Source organism: Dipodomys spectabilis, unplaced genomic scaffold (genome assembly GCF_019054845.1).
Source record: "Dipodomys spectabilis isolate Male_0828 unplaced genomic scaffold, ASM1905484v1 ptg000594l, whole genome shotgun sequence".
Taxonomy (NCBI): Eukaryota; Metazoa; Chordata; class Mammalia; order Rodentia; family Heteromyidae; genus Dipodomys; species Dipodomys spectabilis.
Genome location: NW_024871271.1, coordinates 970188 through 986158, shown reverse-complemented (window position 1 = coordinate 986158; position 15971 = coordinate 970188). Strand labels below are relative to the sequence as shown.

At 42.8% G+C, this 15971-nt stretch overlaps 1 protein-coding gene across 4 annotated transcripts in view; it reads right to left on the bottom strand.

The window, feature by feature from the left end:
- The window catches only part of Poln (DNA polymerase nu), a 109143-nt gene that overhangs the window by 70762 nt on the left and 22410 nt on the right, over positions 1 to 15971 (bottom strand). For 3 of the 4 annotated variants that reach the window (XM_042671000.1, XM_042671003.1, XM_042671002.1), the window contains exons 4-9: positions 15117 to 15309; positions 11002 to 11111; positions 5802 to 5959; positions 3660 to 3728; positions 1974 to 2034; positions 1277 to 1341 (exon numbers count right to left, since the gene is read on the bottom strand). In XM_042671000.1, the coding sequence (XP_042526934.1) occupies positions 1277 to 1341; positions 1974 to 2034; positions 3660 to 3728; positions 5802 to 5959; positions 11002 to 11111; positions 15117 to 15309 (656 nt within the window). Of the gene's footprint in view, positions 1 to 1276; positions 1342 to 1973; positions 2035 to 3659; positions 3729 to 5801; positions 5960 to 11001; positions 11112 to 15116; positions 15320 to 15971 lie in introns of all 4 variants that reach the window. The other variant, XM_042671001.1, reaches the window with a different exon arrangement.

Sequence of the window (15971 nt, the reverse complement as noted above, 5' to 3'; positions counted from 1 at the left end):
AACAAACTGAAGAAAGCAAAAATAATTTTTTTTCTGGAAGAACTGACGTTTGAACTCAGAATCTTACACTTGCTAGGCAGGCAATCTGCCAACCTGAACCTCAGTCTCAAAAGCAAAAATAATAATATACTAACATGATATTAGGACTAAAAAAAGGAATCCAGCATCACATGAAATAAGACAGAAAGAGAAAGGCTTATCAGAATATATGAGATCAATAAGAAGAAGACATGAAAATGAGTACACAATCTAAATAGATCCTTTACAAAAGGAAACTAATAGCTAATGGCAATAGAAAAGTTATTACCCTCATCAGTAATCAGGAAAACAGAAACTAAACTTTTTGTATGGTTTGTAATGAGGACAATCTAGAAATAACCAGGTGTTTTCCACAACACAATCTATGCACTAAGCTACATAAAGCCATGCATTGAGGCTCAGATGCAGAAGGCTGAGTGAAAGGTCTCACTTTTGGTTTACTTAGTTACTGATTTACTTACAGTTCAATACTACTTACAGTTCTAAGCCAAGCCAATCTACCTTGTTTGAAGAAACAAGTAAGGTTTTATTGAAGTGGAAAAACCACAAAGAAAAGCAACAACAAAATACCCATGAAGGCAGGGTGGAGGTGGCTTTTAACATCAGAAATGTGTTTCTGGCAGAAAAAGCAGACAGGGCTCTGGACATCCCATGCTTTAACCAAAGTGACAGTTGCACCCGAGTTTTCTTTAAGGTAAGTTTTCATGTATCTTTCTGTATTTTTATTTTTAAAGGAACCCAAGAATTCCACCATCAGATTCTAGGGGACAATGTCCTTGCAAGAAAACCTGACACTTAAGGACTCTGTAGGTCCATTAAAGAACCTGTCCCTTAGGTGGAAGGTGTGGTTACAGACAAAAGAACCACTCTGGCAAGCATAAAATCCTGAGTTCAAACTGTCATACAACCAAAAAAAATCTATTATTTACCATATCCATGTCACATGTAATGCTTGTCATTCCCTCCCACACACACACAGTAGTTGCAATGCATGCTTCATGTGCATATGTGCAGCAAGGCAAGGTGTGCCCCCCCACATGCAGCAGATGCAATGAAGGCCTCGTAAGCATGTAAACACGACGTGTGCCCTCACAGGTACACATGCACTTGGATGCACTTGGATTTAAATCCTCCCTCCAGGAGTCAGCATGGAAGAACAGTATCAACCTCAGTCTGCAACCAATGGGAAGGAAAGAAACACAGAATCTACTGAGAAGACTCTGAAAGCACAGCTTACCCCAAGAAGTGCCGATGTCCTTTCCATTTCTTCTTTGTTCACCTGAATCTTGTGGTTTTCCATCACTATGGTTAAAAACCCAAGGTAAATCACACTTGCACTGCAGTAAAGAATCCTTTTCAGTAGTCTAAAGAGCAACTCCCATTTACGCAGCCCGGCCTTGGCTGGGAACTCCAACACAACTGGCCTTGTGAAGGGGTCGGCAGGGGGCCTGCACTGGCCAGCTCTGGCCTGGTGCCTTGTACTCCATATATGGAGACGTGCCAATGGCAGTGAGGCTCAGGCCTGGGTCAGAGGCACAGGTGAGAGCCCGGCTGGGTGCTAACAGGGAGAGTCTCAATGCTCCCATCAGGCTGGAGAGAAGCACAGGACTTGAGGATGGGTCAGGATAGAAAAGTGACAACAAGTCAAAGATCAGAGAGGTCTCCTCCTTTTCTTCCTCCTCCTCCTCCTGATTTTATGGAACAAGAGGAGCCCAAATGGCCAGATGTCAGCACCTTTGAGATACTTGTAGACGGGGCGGTAATACAGCCCAACCCTCTTGCTACAGAAGGAAAAGTAAACAGCTGCTGCCTTTTCAGAGCCCATGAGATAGGTGCCTATGGAAGCCAGAGAAGAGTCATTCCCAAATTATTCTCTAGAAAATTCTCTAGATTCTCTGGAAAGAATGACTATACTTCATCTTGTGGTAACTTACCTGCCAAAATCGGTATCAGAGGAAGTTCCAAAGTGCAGAATAGTTTCCATAAACCATGAACCTGTTTCATAGGAAGAAATATCAATGTTGCTCTTAAATTGTTGTCTATATTTGTTGAACAAGCTACTTGATTTTGTGGCCCTAGAACAAAGGAAACTCCTGCTAGAGTGCATCTCTTTCCCATCATCTACTCTCCTTTGTTCTTTCAAGTAAAACTCCTATTTCTGTTGCATATCCTATTTTTCATCAAAATCCAGTAGAGATATTCAGAAATGCTAACTAGACAAACTGCGTCCCAATCTCCTTTACATTTTCTTATTTTTTTAGGATAGGTTTAAGAACTTGGCAGGCTTTTAGTCTTCCTTTTTAATATAAAAATAAGCTTGCTGAATTCTATAAATTTACTTAGACTTCTATTGAACTTGAATTGTGACCACCAACTAAAGATCACTGGGATTTACACAAGGCCACATACTCTAAGATCATGAAATCGTTCCTCTTGTACTCTTATTTTCTTCCATGAGCTTTATCAGAGTTTTATCCTTACTTTGTCCTGCTGCTGTCTGAGAGCCTGCTGGGCCTCACTGTATAGCTCCTCCTGATTTCTCTGTCTGCCCTCCAGCCATTCTCTGCTGGCTTGTGCCCAAAGGCAGGCTGGCTCCCTTCAGGCCACATAATCTGGATTCCCTCTTCCGCCTGCATGAGTTCCATGTTTGGGTTCCAATAAAAGACTCAGGGAAGGAAGGGACAGAGACAGCTCCTCTTGGATCCCACTGGTGGACAAGCCCTTTACTGCCTGTCCCAGAAGGCATCTCTATGTTGTTGGTCTCTTCATCATGCTCTCGCCTCTGACATAGCTCCTTGCTTCAGCTCAGTTGACTCCTCTGATGGCTCTGGCTTCCCCATAAAACTCTGGTTGAGGAAAATTATTATTACTATTTTTAGTTGGTTGTGGGGCCTGAACTCTGGGCCTGGGCGCTGTCCCTCAGCTTTTCAGCTTAAGGCTAGCGCTCTACCACCTTGAGCCACAGCGCCACTTCTGGCTTTTTCTGCTTATGTGGTATTGAGGAATCGAAGCCAGGGCCTCAGGCATGCAAGGCAAGCGCTCTACCACTGAGCCACCTTCCTGGAAAATTATTTTTATACCACTACTAACTAAACTAAATGCTCAGCTTTTATATTATCTATCATTAGAAACATCCCTATTAAAGGGGGAGGTGTTTTATTTTTTCAGCACTTTGATTTAAACTCATGGCCTGTGCTTGTTTGACAGGCACCCTACTTCTGAGCCATGCTGCCAGCCTATTTTTACACTGGTTATTTTAGGATAGGGTCTTGCTTTTTGCCTGGTCCGATGCCTGGACCTTAATCCTCCTATTTCATGCTTCCCACTCCCAACTTCTCACAATGAATGGAGTCTTATGAGCTCTTTTGCCCAGGTTGGCCTTGAGTCATAGTCCTCCTGATCACAGGCTCCCAGGTAGCTAAGATTAAGGAAAGAGTCACTGTGCCTGGTTAAGAGGTTCAGGCCTTATTCCAGTCTTCTATTTCCTGAGTGAAGTGCAAGTGAATCAGGCCTAAACAAAGGTTTCACTTCCTTTACCTTAAGGATGCTGCCACTACACCCTGTGGGGTAGGTGTGAGTGAAAAGACAGCTCTTGTACAATCAGAACTTAAATGTCTTGCCTTCAATTTCGAACAAAGGTCCATCATGAGCTTGTAGAGTATCCTCAGGTCCACACGTACATTCTGACTCTTTAAAAGTGCAAAAGTATAACAATTTAGAAAGGCAGGACACCAGTGCTCATCACAGTAGGACATGAGAATATGAGAACTGCCATCAGCACCAGAGTGCTGCTAGCGAGAAGCTGAGGCTCTCACGGGCTGGTGTTATCTAAATGCTGTTTCACCACATGCTTCAAGTGGACATGGTTCCCTCCACAGAAGATACCTCCAGCATGCAAGTGCAGGCTAGCTAGACCCTGTCTCCCAGACCAGCATTTTCTTTATTCCTCTCCCAGAATGAGAAACAGATCACAAAGAGCATACATTAAAAAAAAAAACCTTCATAAAATATTCTGCTGTGTACTTGGTGCATTAGTGAATGTCCACATTAACATGCATTAGTAATAATCATGGGGAACAATGATTAAAAGGTGCAAAGCGAGAGCACAGACCTCTCAGATCCCACTGTCTCCACCACCCTGCCACCCCTCCCCAACACCCCCCCCCTGCACAATAGTGGCCACATCCACACCTACCTACCCAGTCTCTCCTTAGGAGAGAAGCTTACGAAGGTGCAAGGAGACCCACAAATGGGCTATTTCCAACAGACAGAGAGGGAGACAGAATGAGATCAGCTCCTCCACCCAGTCTGGTTCTCCCAACAGAGAGTTGCAGGCCATCCTGCTCAATACCCAAGGTTGAACAACCCTACTCCAGGCAGTTCAGAATGTTCACTACTGAAGGTCTCAGACGGGGATGGCCCAGTGGGCCAGGGGCTGGCTGTACACCTGGCCTGGCTCTCCTGTCAATGACCCATCAGAGGAGTACATATCTGCATGCTGAGACCACCATCAGGAGAAATCCCATATGGCTGATACAGGAGCCCTATTAACTCCAAAATGGCCACACACTCCTATTCTACTTTGAACAGTCGCAGGATGAGCCATCTCTTTGGCATCACTCAACACTCTAAGAGCCTCAAATCTTTCCAGTTCCCTCCTCCTTTGCAAGCTGCCCTATGTTCCCTGTAAAGTATTGCCATTCCCAGAAGTTCCTTCTACCAGAGGTTCCTTCCACTTTTCTAAGCAATTCAGCAAAAACTCTATGGGACACAGACCCTCCTCTCACACATGCATGCACAGGGGGAAGATCCTCAGGTTGGTGCCTCTGCATGCTTGCCTGCCATGTTTCCACCAGGTGACCTGACCCGAAGAACCTGACTTCAGACATATTGCTCCCTAGCCCCTCTCCTCCAAGGCCTTGCTTCTCTAGGCAAAAACTATGGGCATCCCCAGCAGGAGGGCTTGAGATGTTCTGCCACAAGGACTGAGGTGGCCATCCCAGGAGCTCAGGCATAATGGTCATGTTACCAGCATGAGGTGTTTGTAACAGGGCAGCTCTCAGCTCCCCGAACAGGTGACTGACACCAGAATCACACCGTGAATTAGATTTCTCAGAAGTATCTTGGGGGGGCTGGGAAGGTGGCTCAGTGGTAGAGCGCTTGCCTTGCATGCTCGAGGCCCTGGGTTCGATTCCTCAGCACCACATAAGCAAAAAAGAAAAAAGCCGGAAGTGGCGCTGTGGCTCAAGTGGTAGAGTGCTAGCCTTGAGCTGAAGAGCTGAGGGACAGCGCCCAGGCCCAGAGCTCAGGCCCCACTACCGGACCCCCCCCCCAAAAAAAAAGAAGTATCTCATGGGCTGGGAAGGTGGCTTAGTGGTAGAGTGCTTGCCTTGCATGCATGAGGCCCTGGGTTCAATTTCTCAGCACCACATAAGCAGAAAAAGCTGGAAATGGCGCTGTGGCAAAAGTGGTATATGGTGCTAGCCTTGAGTGGAGGAGCTGAAGGACAGCGCCTAGGCCCAGAGTTCAGGACCCATGACTGGTCAAAAAAACAAACAAACAAATAAAAAGAAGTATCTCATCCGTATTCACCATACGCCACAAGAAATGCTAAGTCCAAAAATGTTTGTGTAGAATATGGGCCAATGAATGTTGGAAATGCTCTTTTTGCTATTAAAATGTTTCTTTAGTAAGTAGGGAAAGTTTATTTAAAAAAAGAGTTGTAGCAAGGTAGACAAAAATCTCATTTTAAAATGACTCACCACACTACTTGTTGAAGAAACTGCGTTCGCTCCACTTCCTTTGACTATGGTAGACTTTTCAAGGTGTTTTGCTACCAGGTCCTGGAAAGAAGGTGCAGTATCACTGGGATCTATGAGCCATGCAGCTATCTTGGGATCTAGCCCTACAAAACCAGCAACTGAAAAGGAACATTTCATTTAATCTTAAAAAGAAAAAGAAACCCTTAAGTGGTGCTTTTTCTACTTTTACAAGGTTCTTAAAGATTAAAGTATGGTAAGGGGAAACAAAGGAGGAGGCAACAATGCTTGATAAGAAATGCACTCATTACCTTGCCCACGTAATTATAACCCCTCTGTACGATATTTTCACAATAAAAATATTTTTAAAAAGATTGAAGTAAATAATAATATTATATTGTCATCCCTTCAAATTACACAGCTAGGTACCCATTTGATTTTATCATTTCAGCAATTTGTGTGTGTGTGTGTGTGTGTGTGTGTGTATGCACATACACATGTGTGTGTGTATACATGCCAATCCTAGGACTTAAATTCAGGGCCTAAGAGCTGTCCCTGAGCTTTTTTGCTTAAGGCTAAAGTTTTGTTTTCAGCTTTTTGGTAGTTAACTGGAGATAGGAGTCTCTCAGATTTGTCTGCCCCGGTTGGCTTCAAACTGTGATCTTCAGAGCTCAGCTTCCAAGTAGCTACAATTATAGGTGTGAGCCCCCAGTGCCTGGCTCCTCAACAATTCTCACTCTAGAAAGGTGGCCTCAGCACACCCAGGCTCCATGCACATCACAAGCTGAGAAGGGACGGGCTCTGGGGCCAATTAGAATTTAGAGCTTTCAACAATACAGATAAGAGCCTGAAGTCAGAATCTCTAAAGACATGAGTCTAAGATTTATAATTACAAAGCAGTCAGTGTCATAACTTTTACATCTGATCATGCAAGTGTGAGATGACTCTCTTACGAGAGCAAGTTTGAAACTGTGGATGAGAGCCCATAGTCCAGGTGACTGCTCACGCCAGGTCAGCAAGGCATGACTTCACACAGCACTGCCTGGTAACACAGACTCACCCCAAAGGACCATTTCAATTGCCTTTCTTAAACTTATAGTGTAAGAGTCCTTACTGATAGATATTTTGAAAGTCCTTGGGGAAATCTGACAGCACTGGAAAACTCTGGAGGCTGGGCCCTGGAAATTCTCAAAAGTGAAAAGACTAAGTCTACCAATCAAATCTCCACAGTGGGAAGAAAATGTCAGTAGCTGAAAAAGAAATGTTAGGCCAGGTGTGGAGGTACACTCTTCTAATTCTGGTGCTCTGGAAACTGAGACAGGAGGCTGGTGCATCTGGAGACAGGCTGGACTACATGAGACACTCTCTCAAAAACAAACAAAAACAAAACAAAAAAACTGCTATGGTAGGCTGCTAGCCCTGAGCAAAAAAGCTCAGAGACAGTGCCCAGGACCAGTGTGTGTGAATATGCACACACACACACACATGTGCATGCATGTGCACACGCACAAAAATTGCTAGGTAGACTTAATGGCACACACCTATAATCTCAGATAAAGTCAAGAATATATTTTGAATATCACTATACTAAAATTTAGGAATGTAGGCAAAGACAACAATAAATGATATACAAGTAAGAGGTATTATAGAATGAGTGGGGAAATTCAAATACTAATTGGAATCTAGAAATATGAAAAGATTACTGCCAACTCTAAGGGGGTATGATGGAGCCTCCATAAATGTGGAATAGTTGTGCTTTTACTCATATACCTGAAATATTTACAGCTTAATTTTATGATGCTTAGGATTTGTTACAAAATATCAAGGAGGCTAGGGTTTGGGGTGTGGCAAGTCAAAGAAGAAAAGGATTGGTAGCTTCAAGTTGATAACTGTTAAAACAAGGTAATTTTATGTGTGCTAGAAAATTTCTACAATAACCAAGAACAGTGGCTCGAGCTTGTAATCATATCTACTTGGGAGGTAAAGATCTGGGATTACAGGTTAAGGCAAACTTAGGCATACAAGATGTTTAATTTTTATTTTTTGTTGGTCATGGGGCTTGAACTCTGGGCCTGGCCGTTGGCCCTCAGCTCTTCAGCTCAAGGCAAGCTGAAGCTCGAGCCACTTGAGCCACTTGAGCCACAGCGCCACTTCCAGTTTTCTGGTGGTTTAGTGGAGATAAAAGTTTCATGGCCTTTCCTGCCTGGGCTGGCTTTGAACCGTGATCCTCAGATCTCAGCCTCCTGAGTAGCTAGGATTACAGGTGTGAGCCATGGGTGCCCAGTGGCATACAAGATTTTTAGGACATAATCTCCATCAATGTTGGGGTGAGGGAGCATGCAGCTGTCATCTCAAGCTTTGGGGGGTTGGGGGGAGCACAATGGGTGGGTGTAGCAGCATACACCTGCAATCCCAGGGACAGCAAGAAGCACAGACAGGTAGATCATGTTTCAGGCTGGGTCAGGCATAAAGCAAAACCTTTTTTGAAAATAACCAATGTGAAACTGTACTATAGGTATGGCTCAAGGGGATAGCAAGTACAAGGGCTAAGTTCAAACCCTATTCCACCAAAAAAAAGAAAAAACACTACAATAAGAGCTTCTGTCCCAAAATCTTATGACTATTTCTAAGTCTGCACATAATTAAAAACATACAAAGCTGGGCACAAGCAGCTCACACCTCTAATCCTAGCTACTCAGAGGGTGAGATCTGAAGATTGAGGCTTGAAGCCAGCCTGGTCAGGTAAATCTGTAAGACATTTATTTCTAACCAGAAAAAAGTTAGTAGTGGAGCTATGGCTCAAATGGTAAATTGCTAGCCTTCAGAAAAAAGCTTAGGGATAGTATCCAGGCCCTGAGTTCAACCCCTGGAATTGGCACACAAAAAAATTTATACAGTGAACACATGTGGTTCCTAGATTCTAGTGTGAACATCTTCACTACATTTGCTTTATCACTTGTTAAATAAAAAAAGACTAGGTGGACATGGCAGTGGGGAATGTCTGTAACACTAGCACTAAGGAGGCCAAGGTATGAGGATTTTGAGTTATGGGCACCATGGCTATACAGAAACAAAAAATTCCAAAGCCAGGCACTGATGGCTCATGCCTTTAATCCTAGTTATTCAGGAGACTGAGATTTGATGGTTGTGGTTCAAAGCAAGCCTGGACTTTTGAGACTTATCTCTAATTAATCACAAAAAGGCCAGAAGTGGCACAGTGGCTCAAGTTGCAGAGTACTAGCCTTGAGCAAAAGGAGCCCAGAGACAGCACCCAGGATCAGAGTTCAAGCTCTAGAACGGGCAAAAAATAAAATGTCTATAGGTACTTCATATCTTACCACAATCTGAGTTCAAGTCATGTAAGTGTGAGGAATATAAGAAGAAGTCAAATAAAGGTAAAAACTGAAAACCTTCATTATACATAGCATCCCATACTGTCAATTAATCTGGTGAATGTAAAGTACTCTGAAAATCTTTGATTTATCAAGTTAATTTCCAATACAACAGCAGGCTTATAGCATAGAAAAACTCTCTTAATGCAAGCGATATGGAAAGGACTTTGTTCTAGTTCATTTTAAATACATGCAAGGACTCATACTGTAGAAAATCTCATGGTGATGAAGCTCTCGCTTCTTCTACATCCCTTAGTAGATGGAGAGAACTCACACTAGAAACAGTCCTATGCAGGAAAACAGTGGCCTGAAGCCTTTGGAGATCACAGCTGCTTTTGAAGCCATGAAAGAACACATGGTGGAGGAAAATCTCAGGAATGTAAACAATGTGCTAAAGTCTAGATATTAAGAATACTTTCAAGTACATGAAAAAGCTCATGAATGAAAAAAGCCTATGCATGTAAACAAGAGGGCAAAGTCTTGAGAATTCAAGTACTCTTCTCAGACATGAAGGAACTAATATGGGGGGATAAATCCTGCAGTGATTAAAAAAAGTCTGGTAAAGCCTTCAGGTATGAATTCCTTCAGCTGGGCAATGTGGTTCACATCTGCAATCCTAAATACTCAAAAGGCCAATGTCTGGAAGACAGGTTTGAAGCTAACTGGACAGAAAAGTCTATAAATTCTGTCTTCAAAATAATCAGCCAAAAGCCTGGCTGGACTCGTGGTTCAAGTGGTTGAGCACCTCCAGCTGAACAAGCAGAAGCCAAACAAGTATAAAGCTCTGAGCTCAAACCTAGGGATCAAAAAAAAGGAAAGAAAGGAAAAGAATCCCTTTGAGTCCATGAAAGAACAACTAGAGAAAAATCATGATTATCAACAATGTGGTAAAGCCTCCAAAGTCATATTTCCTATACAGTATGAGTTCTCTCATCCTGGAAAGACATCATAGCAATATAAGCAATGTTATAAGCAACATAAGATATTCAGATGTTCAATTTCTCTTCATATTTATAGACAAATTCACTGGAGGAAAATGCTATGAATAAAAAAATATGGTGAAGCCTTACGTTTTTTTCAGTTCTTTTAAGAGCATTGAGGGACCCACACTGGAGAAAAGCCCCTGAATATAAGGAATGGATTGTTTTTCATGCAGAAACCCATACCTATTGCCTACACACATCTGGGCTATATGCTACACAACATTACTTCGTGCTCCAAACCTCTGGCCAGTGCTGCTGTTTTCCTTTATTATTTTTTTGAAACATGGTCTACTTATGTAGCCCAGGTGGTCCCTGGACTCACGATCCTTCTATCTCAGCCTCATGGGTGAGTATCACACACATACACTACCATGCTTGGGCCGAATGTGCTGTTCTCGACATTGGGTATGACTCATTTTTAAGACCAGCAAATTAAATGATGTCTGACAATTATTTCTAAAAATGAAGGGATTACTACAAAATAAAACAGAAAAACAAAAATGTGTTGACAGTGTTGTGATGTTTATGTTCACTCTGGTCTATAGTTCTTAGAAACCATGTGTTATTTATAAACCGTTTGTAGTAAGAGTCCCTTTCTGACTATACCCTTGTTGTTTTAATTACCAAAGGAATATAAATAGGTAATATTTCAAGTATAGCCTGGACATATGGAGGGCAGAGCTTGTTCCTGCTTAGGGCAGGTAAGGTATTTATCTGTGTTGAATGGCCAGCAGCCCTGGAGTAAGTGACAAGATGGCACATATCATTTCCCCACCCCAGGAGGAGTTAAAGAGCTAAACTGTAAAGTCAATAATTGCTGCAACTTACCATGCTTCCAACTGCCCTCACCACAGAGCTGCAGCACTGTCTTCAAAAAGTCCTTAGCATTAAAACAAACAACAGGGCATTTACATTTCAGGGTCTGAAACAGCACGTTCCTAGAAAACAAAGAAATTCACTAATTTAGAATTTAATTCAGAACTTTAAACTTAGAAAAATATTACCATTACTCTACTGATGGTTATTATTTAGATTAACTAAAGAATCCTATGAGGTAGGTAACTTACCTTTTTTCTTTCTTCTTCCTCCCTCCTCCCTCCTTTTTTCCTTCCTTTTGCCAGTATAGGAGTTTCAACTCAAGCCTGTGTGCTTGATCAGCTGGTAATATACCACTTGAAGCACATCTCTAACCTTGCTTTTTGCTGGTAAATTTGGAGATAGCCTTATGGACTCTTTGAACCTTGATCCTTTAGATTTTAGCTTCCTAATTAGGTAAGATTGTAGTTGTGAACCACAGGCCTACGCTGGCATTATTTCTTCTCTACTTTTTTTTTCTTTTGTCGGTTATGGGGCTTGAGCTCTGGGCCTGGGCAATGTCCCTGAGCAATTCAGCTCAAGGCGAGTGCTCTACCACTTGAGCCACAGTGCCACTTCTGGTTTTCTGGTGGTTAATTGGTGATAAGAGTCTCACAGAGCTGGGCGCCGGTGGCTCACACCAGTAATCCTAGCTACCCAGGAGGCTGAGATCTAAGGATCACAGTTCAAAGCCAGCCTGGGCAGGAAAGTCTGTGAGACTCTTATCTCCAATAAGAAAACCAGAAGTGGCACTGTGGCTCAAGTGGTAGAGCGCTGGCCTTGAACTGAAGAGCACAGGGACAGTGCCCAAACCCAGAGTTCAAGCCCCACGACTGACAAAAAAAAAAAAAAGAGTCTCACAGACTTTCCTGTCCAGGCTGGCTTTGAACAGTGATCCTCAGATCTCAGCCTCTTGAGTAGCTAGAATTACAAGTATGAGCCATCAGCTCCTGGCTTCTCTACATTTTATACTTGATGAAACTGAAACACAGAGGCTACATACCATACTCCATAGCTTATTCCTGAGCAAAACCCCAAAACCTGCAGAGAAAGGCCTGAGTTCCTGCACAGAAGATACACACTTAAACCTAGGCCCTAAAAGAGAGTCTCCAATATGTTCTCCCTAGAACACCTTCCAAACATTCCAGCCTCCTCAGTCTCATTGAGACTCAGACTTCTGGCTGCTATACTTGCTCCTTCTTGACCACACTTCTCCCAAAAGTTTTGTAACCTGCTCTAGTGCTGCTCTGAGAAAGGAACAGCTCCTCTCAGGTCCCCCTGTACTCCTGTCCACAAACTAAGTGGCTACATTAGAACTATACACTGTAATGTTTTCCCACTCCTCACAGGGTTCATGAATGTGGGATAATAGTTCACCTTCACCAGACACTTATCACGTGGCAGATTCCCCACTAGCACTGCATTAAATCAGTGCAGCACCCCTGATCCTGTCTATTAGGCAAGTACTTTTGCACTGTACGGGGGAGGGGACCTAGACTAGGAAACTTACATCTAGTAACTGGCAAGGCTGGAGTCTGAAACCATATTTTCTCTATCAGAGTAACTCTAAGCCACCACATCATAAAACTCTTCTATGGTAAATGTTTATTAATACATTAATAAGGCTCTCTAGGGTGAGGGAAGGAAGAAACTGCACAAAGAGGTAGCACACAAAATGAACCTACAGTCGGACCTTGCTTGCTTACTCTACAGACAGTATCAGGCATTTTGACTTCTATATGAACTGACCTTGATTTCCTTAACAAGGCCAGGCTGGTAGGCAGAACAAAGTACAAATAGCGAGACCTCAGGTTTTAGCCTAGATAGATTGGCCAGGGGCACATAGTAGGAGAGATGAGGAGGGAACTCCCTCATAATACTGTTCCTGCTGAGATACGGGGTCTTGGGTGAGGTGATCTAATCAGCTGTGTTGTCTCTGTTAGGAGACAGGCAGACTGGCTGGAATTTTTCTTGGACAGACCAAGAGCAAAAGAGGATCTTGCAAAGTAAAAAGGCTGAAATAGAATGTATTTTATAAGTCAATTATATGAGTCTGTCATGTCATATTTGAAAAAAGGTGGCTATAATTAAAGAAGCTAAGGGCTGGTCTGGGAAGGTGGCTCAGTGGTAGAGTGCTTGCCTTGCATGTATGAGGCCTTAGGTTCCATTCCTCAGTACCACATAAATAGAAAAAGCTGGAAGTGGCTCTGTGGCTCAAGTGGTAGAGCACTAGCCTTGAGCAAAAGAAGCTCAGGGACAGTGCCCAGGCCCTGAGTTCAAGCCCCAGGACTGGCAAAAAAAAAAGAATCTAAGGGCCAGAGTCTAGCTTGGTAGTAGAATTTGTGATTAGCATGCACAAGGCTCCAGGTTCAATTCTCAGCACTGCAAAAATAAATACATTAAAATTAAAAAGCTAGCCAGGAGCCAGTGGCCCACGCCTGTAATCTAGCTACTCAGGAGGCTGAGATCTAAGGATCACAGTTCAAAGCCACCCAGGGCAGGAAAGTCCGTGAAACTCTTATCTCCAATAAACTACTAGAAAACTGGAAGTGGCACTGTGGCTCAAGTGGTAGAGCGTTCGCCTTGAGCTGAAGAGCACAGGGATAGCGTCCAAGCCCAGAGTTCAAGCCCCACGACTGACCAAAAAAAAAAAATTAAAAAGCTAGATTTGGGCTTAAAAGACATTTGAAGGGCTAGGAAGGTGGCTCAATGGTAGAGTGCTTGCCTTGCATGCATGAAGCACTGGGTTCCATTCCTCAGCACCACATAAGCAGAAAAAGCTGGAAGTGACATTGTGGCTCAAGTGGTAGAGCGCTAGCCTTCAGCTGAGGAGTTGAGGGAGTGTCCAGGCCCAGAGTTCAGGCTCCACGACTGACCAAAAAAAAAAAGATTTGAAAGCTGGGCACCAGTGGCTCACACCTGTAACCTTTGCTACACAGGAGGCTGAGATCTGAGGATCACAGTTTGGTGACAGCCAGGGTAAGGAAATCTGTGAGATCCTTATTTCTAGTTAACTACCAAAAATTTGTAAACAAAACTGTGGCTCAAGTGGTAGAGCTCTAACCTTGAGCAAAAATGCTCAGGGACAGTGTCCAGTCCCTGAGTTCAAGCCCCTAGACCAACACACACACACACACACACACACACACACACACACACACACACGACATTTGAGTTGAAATTGAAGACTGATCTATGACTTTATTTCTTTGAGCCTGTTTTCTCATGTATAAAATGGAACCAATAAGATCTAACACATAAAGATGAGTGTTTGGATATGTGAAAAGATACTGCATTTATGTGTATATTAATTAAACTTATGTAAATCCATTTAGAATCCCAAAGAAAGTATCATAGAGTTGAGAATAATGCATCCAATTTTATGGTACATGAGGTAATATTATAATTAGATAATAATATAATTATCCTGGAACTTACTAATGCTCATTCATTCAATAATAACACAGAATAAATATTACGTACCTACTTTGCAGCATTGTTCTCGGGGATACAAATGGAATAAAACAATTCCTGCCTTCAGAGAGCTAAGGCGTGTACACTGAGTGGTCCCTCAATACAATGACACACAGACTGAAGATGGGGAAATGTGATGTGGGATTATGTGTGGTGCTGGCATGGGTACCATCTTATCTAGGTGGTTCAGGAAGGCCTTGCCAACAAGATCACCTATGACTGAAGACATGAAAGGCACAGTAAGCAAAGTCTGGATGATGAGGGAAAGCAAAGCTTTTTACAGGAAATGTTAACTAATGTGGAAGAAATTACAAAAGAAAAGAAGTTGGATCAAAGTAAGCCTTTAGAACCAAATTCCATATACTACATAGAAGAAAAGAAACCAAACTAAAGAACCCCACAATGAAGCTGACAGGTAAATGCAGGACACAGGATCTTCTACAAGATGATTTAGATTAGAAGAGATGTGATCACCAAATGTTACATGTGAGCCTTTGTTGGGGTTTCTGTTCCCAGTAAATCTACTGCAGAAGAACATTTTTAGGTAACTTTTGAGAAACTTGGGCTAAAGCAGGCATGTAAGCAGGAGATGAGGAAACAAGTAAATCCCATACCTGGCAAACAGACTATGTGCCTCTTGTTCTTGGCTAGGGATGGAAGGATGTTCTGTGTGTATGTAGATGTACCGTTCAGTGGACACAATGCCCTCCTCCAAACTACCACCACAGACTCCTGGGGAATCCAGAGGACCTCTGGTGTTTTCTGGATGACTCTTCAGTAACATCACAATTCCTTTAACGGAGGAAGCTGGAGAAACCTGTAAAAACACAGCACAACTAAGGGTCAAAATTAAACACATACATCTATTACCCAAGATATATCATTTATTTTATTATTTTTTTTTGGGTCCAGTCGTGGGGCCTGAACTCTGGGCTTGAGTGCTGTCCCTCAGCTCTTCAGCTCAAGGCTAGCGCTCTACCACTTGAGCCACAGCGCCACTTCCGGCTTTTTTCTTTTTGCTTATGTGGTGCTGAGGAATCGAACCCAGGGTCTCAGGCATGCAAGGCAAGCACTCTACCACTGAGCCACCTTCCCAGCCCAAGATATATAATTTTATAATGAGAGAAAGTTAGAAGACAATAGAATAATATCTTTACTGAAAGAAAAAAGATCAACTGATTTTTTTTTACTTTTTTATTAATTCTTTTACTGTACAGAGGGGTTACAGTTACATGAGCAAGGTAATGAGCACATTTCCAATCAGGCATTGTTGCCTCCTCCTTTGTTTTCCCCCTACCATCCCTTCCTTCCCACCTCCACAACTATTCCCCCCACCCCTAGAAGTTGTAAAATTTGTTTTCAACATAGTGTCTTGTATATCTCATTGTTACAATGGGTCAAACTATATCCCAATTTAAGCATTTTGTTTATTCCCCTTCCCCTCTCCAAATTAGAGAAGTGTATGTACA